Raw genomic sequence first — 5343 nt, 5'->3', positions numbered from 1 at the left:
TTTAAATATAATAATTATTAGTTATAATAATTTAATAATATTTATGTCATTAGATCTCTATTTAATTCAATTATTTTAGAATTATCATGGCTAAAAAATTATAATCTTTGAATAAGTTAGATTTCTTATAATCTTGGTTTTTTCTTTGTCAAGATAGAGAGAATTTGCTTCAAGAAAGCATTGGACTTCTACATATTATTGATTGCTCAATCAAGTCTCAAGATAGATAGGAAAGTACTAAGTTTATAAATATATATATATATATATATATATATATATATATATAATAAAATAAAAATTATCTCTACAAGGATAATTACATCCTTACATAAGTCCTAAGTATCAAAGAACATCCAAAATGTGATAAAAATATTCTAAACCCTTAAATATCTTTAGGATGAATTTTTTCTAAATTTCAATAGATTATATCTTATAATCAGACTGTTCAAAAAAACTAAAATTTTACATGAAATATTAATGTATTCAAAAAATTATCACAATAAATTTCAATTATAAATTTATTACGGATCTTGAAATATTGCCAAAATCCTAACATGTAGTTTTAAACTGTTGCTTGCATACACTTATGTACAAATTTCTTTATATCTCATAAACTAAGTATTTAAATATCATAAAATTCTCATATATAGCTTCTTAATCTAATAATATATATATTTAGAAATTTTGAACTAAAATTCGTGGAAAAACTTAAAATATAGCTCCAACCATTACTATCAATAAAATAGCTCACTTATTATCTTTGAATTATATGTATTGTCTTCAATGCTCTATAATTCCTTCATAAAAATTTCAAATATAACAATTCTTTAGCAAAGATGTAGGTCTTAAAGTCATCCTTGTGGCCGCACCTCTCAATTTCCAAAAACTACCATATAATTATTTATATCCTCAAAAGACCAACAATATGTCTTAAAAAGATACCTTAACTTCAAATAGCTATAACTTCATCACCCTAACTTCAAACCTTCTAAAATTTATGCACAAATTATAGTCCAAATCTTAAATCTTATAACTCTTGCTTTTGATTTTCAATTGTCTCTTTTGATGTTATCAAAATCCTTATTATGGTCGCAAGTAGCCTCCTAAGAGCCTATTGGGCATAGCTTTTGATCAATAGGAATGAAGATCCTCACTCCTTGCCTTTACCCATCCATACCTTGCTTTCATCCCTCCAAATAAGCTTCTTAGAGGTTTGAATCTTCATCTTTGAGCCCCAATCTTTTCTTCAAATTTTATACTAAATATCTAAATCCTATATATTTTAAACATTAAAATCAAATATGTAAAATTTAAAATAAATTTTTTTACATCAATTCTTTTTAAATTAACCTACTAATCACTTTATTAATATATAAATAGTTATAAATATATTATATGATTTATTTAATTTTTACATAATATAAATAATTACAATATGATACCATAATTTAGCCCAAGATTTTATTAAGAAAATAGAAATTTATAAGATCAATACATCCAAACTATTATTGATAGGTAGAAGAGCTTTCATGCATGCTACAAAATAAAGTATGAGTTGATTTAGCTTGGATTACTAGCATTCACTACATCTCACTTGTGTATATATGTAGAAGATGAGACAACAACATGAAATAATTCTTATCTATAGTCATTCATGTTTTTTATCAAATCTTGAATTGTTTGATTTATTTATAAAAAAATAAAGATTTTATCTAATTTGTAGTCAATTTTGTCGTTAAGTGTAGTTAAAATTTGTTGCAGAGGATTTTCTAGATTATACATGATTCAGTATAGGATTTTAATATGTAGCACAAAAAGAAGCAGGGGATTGAAGCAAGGGCAAATTTTTGAGTGTATCTACTTATATTGATAGAACAAAGATGATGAGCTCAATAAACCATGGAGTAAAGCATTGTTCAGATTCGACAATTTGGAACAACAGACATGGTTGAGAATAGAAACAACAAATAGGGGACAGAGGTACGAGAGAACAAAAGGAATGAGGAATTGGTGGTGACAATGCAGAAGAAATCAGGGCAAAGGATATAGATGGAAATGGGGTTAGAGAAGTTGGGAATGAGGACAAGGGATGAGAGATGTAATGATGGTTAAGATAGGTGGATTACTTTAGTAAAAAATTGGGTCGCTTTATCATTTTGGTATATTTATTGAAAAATATTTAATCCTCTGTTTCTTGGTTTTTAATTATTTTCTGTTTCAATGTATTTTGAATCATGTTGATGAGAGCAAATTCTCCACTTTGTAGAATGTTTTAAACTTTTATGGTCTAAAAGGAGGCAGGTTGAAAAGGTAGATCTTGGACCACGGCTGTCCTTGCTGGAGCTACGTACCTTTAACTTTTGATAAGGTTATGAAATGGGTCTGAGACTGAGAAGAGGAGCCAAACCAATTACCATGGAGACAAAGGCAAAATAACAGGAAAAAGGACAGTGAAACAGGCTAAAAGCCTCATACTGCCCATGTGTAATCCAAATCTGAAAAGGACAGGACCCACCACTGGAAGAATCTACAACCCTGGCCATTAACAATAGGTTAATACGAAAATTTGCAAAGTACTTGTTCCCTCTTCGTAATGTTGACAGATTCTAGAGCAAGTCAACCTTTTTACGTACCGAAATCAGACCTACTTGTATTTTGGAACTTTACCCTCTTGCTTCAACTGAAAAAGTTATCCGGCTAGCCTTTTTTTCTTTATTCATTTAATTTTCTGTCTGCTACATAAATTCCAGTTGTGTTAGCTTGTCTAGACCATTTTAGCATTGAAGTTATCCTAAAAGCAGAAAAACAAAAGAAATTACGCATCGGTGCAAATCAGAATATGATGGATCAGAACCGAGGCTGCCTGATTGCGCCGTGTAGGGCTCAGATTCCCCGCTCTGAGCCTCATCACTTTTTCTAGGGCCTCATAAACCCAGTGCACCGTGGAGGAGATGCTGAAGAAGACGACGAAATGTGGAGAATAACACTTGACTTAGCTAGCTTGAAAGATTCCAAGTTGCATGCTTGAGAACTAATACGGGTTGTAAGAATCATGTGCAAAACCTGCCACCGAATTGCGGTAGAATTTGCGAGGGAATTGTGGAAGAGTTTCCGAAGAAGGAACGCAATCGAGCATGCGGAAAAGGATTGGAAGGGAAAGGAGGGTGCCCCCATCTCGCCCCTCTTTCAGTTCAGCTTGTAGGGCACCAGCTGCTGCAATGGTATCCACATTCCAAGAGAAGGATCCAGGGGTCCATACGATGCACGTGCACGTGCCTCATCTCGGGCCCGCCGACCCAACCTCTTACGCGCTCTTTGAACTTCCGCGTCGAGCACGTGGAGGGCAGACGTGATCTCGAGCTTGATACCGTCGGAGGCTTAAAACACCCGTGATGTCACTGCCGTTGTTCAATTTTGAAGCAGATGTGGTGATCGGAGACACTGAGGAAGAATCTAAGCTGGACTATTACATCAACGAGTTTAGCCGAGCTGAATTCAGGAGGGGCTCTTGCTTCTCACTTGAAAGGAATGATCAATTTAGGGTAGAGTTTTGGTTTGGCCAGGTTTGAGGATTGTGCGTTAGGAGAGAGAGTGTCCCAAAAACGGACTTCTCAGGTTGAAGTGTTTGGGAATTTTATAAGAAAGGTTTGGTGACGTGAAGCAGAGCTCTAGGTCGCGTTTCGGAACTTGTGAGTCTTGACAGGGGGGTTGGAGGAGGAGAAGAACCTGGGCGTGCAAACGGGATTCCAAATGCAAGGGCGGATTGTCCGCGGGAGAAGGAAGTTTTGAGTTAGAATTTTCGCCATTGAATCTGAGGACTGCATTGGAGTCGTAGAAGTAGCAATCGTGAAGGGTTAGAGAATTCTTTTACACGTATAATTATTTTTGTTCCTTGGCAGGCAACGCTGATATTGAGTGATTTTGGGGCCTCGCTGACCCTTGGAATGGTGGAAAAAGTGCGGTCACAGACTCTCAATGCTAAGAGAGGAGGGAACTTGTTGGCGCCAGTGAAGACCTCCGCCTCGATTCAGAAGAAGTCGACGTCGTCGTCGTCGTCGTCGTCGTCGTCGACGTCGTTGTTGAATGTCCCCAAGGATTCTACCTGCGATGCTAGATCCTCACCTCTGAATGCCAAGGTGTACAAAGGGGTGCGCATGCGAACATGGGGCAAATGGGTTTCGGAGATCAGGGAACCCAACAAGAGGTCACGTATCTGGCTGGGCTCCTTCTCCACTGCGGAAATGGCCGCCAAGGCCTACGACGCAGCGGTGGTGTGCTTGCGAGGCCCGTCAGCGACTCTCAACTTCCCTGAGTCTCCTCCATCAGATCTCCCCTTGTGCAGCACGCCCCGCGACGTGCAAGCTGCAGCTGCCGCAGCCGCTGCAGCCTGGGCACCACCTGCTAAAAGTGAGTCACTGTCCACGACTCCGAAGACTCTCAATTCCGAAGACGAAACCCACTCGCAGCACGCCTCCTCCTGCGATGACAACAGCATACAGGGCAACTTGGAGAGCCCCATCTCCGCAACGCCAAATCCAACGAGCATGGCCACGGACATGGAGAAGTGGATCAATGCTGAGTTTGGATACTTGGAGTCATTAGACGAGGCTTGCGACTTTCCAGAGCTACTAATGCAGTTGGGACTAGCGAATTGTTCACCATTGGATTGCACTACACCTCAGAGTTTCTTCGACAAGCACATTCCGATTGTGAACTCTCCCTCTAGTGATAACGAGGATTCTACTCTCTACGACCCCAAGCTATGGTGCTTCAACTGATTACGGATCACCGCAACTGCAGCAAAACGTACGAACTTCGGTACAACTAGTGCTCATATCCACTCAAGAGCAAAAAGCATCCATCAAACGGAACATCATTGACTGAAAAAGCTGAACGAATTTCGCAGCTTACAGCACAAGCAGAGATGATCGAGCTGCTTCATGTATAGACCTTGGAGTGGCAGTGAATTTCCAGCGGCAAGGAGCACATTGCTCCATTGTTAGTTTGTGTTAATTTTTGTAGCAATAGAACATTCTTACTTCTGTAATGCTGGCCTTCTCACATTCTTACAGCATGACAAACGCATCGAAGTTTGACATAAGAGATTCCAGGTACCTATCAACACGGCTCTCAAACTGTCAGTCAGCTGGAATGGCTAGATCCCTCTTTTTCAAGCCTTGAGAACATCGCCACCGTAAGTCACGGTCGAGAGTAGTTATGAGGTCTGTCTCAAGAAAAACTGAACGTCTGAACTCTAGACTCGGGTATTCTCTCAAATGTCGCGAACAACTTCTCCGAAAAGAAATTTGTACTTGATTAAGTGCAATGCACGTATTACAGAGA

The 5343-nt window shown here is 38.5% G+C and overlaps 1 protein-coding gene across 1 annotated transcript; it reads left to right on the top strand.

The window, feature by feature from the left end:
* The first annotated feature begins 3396 nt into the window (after nt 1–3396).
* On the top strand, nt 3397–5343 carry LOC112293927 (uncharacterized). The gene has a single exon (XM_024543921.3). The coding sequence runs from the start codon at nt 3945–3947 to the stop codon at nt 4776–4778; it is 834 nt and encodes a 277-aa protein (XP_024399689.1). The 5' UTR covers nt 3397–3944; the 3' UTR covers nt 4779–5343.

Source organism: Physcomitrium patens, chromosome 16, assembly GCF_059467195.1.
Source record: "Physcomitrium patens ecotype Gransden chromosome 16, ASM5946719v1, whole genome shotgun sequence".
In the NCBI taxonomy this organism is placed as follows: domain Eukaryota; kingdom Viridiplantae; phylum Streptophyta; class Bryopsida; order Funariales; family Funariaceae; genus Physcomitrium; species Physcomitrium patens.
The sequence above is the reverse complement of the archived record's forward strand: the minus strand, read 5'-3'. Positions and strand labels throughout refer to the sequence as shown.

Bases quoted from the DNA above. Each gene is read 5' to 3' on its own strand.
- LOC112293927 (XM_024543921.3), top strand. From the start codon at position 3,945: ATGGTGGAAAAAGTGCGGTCACAGACTCTCAATGCTAAGAGAGGAGGG.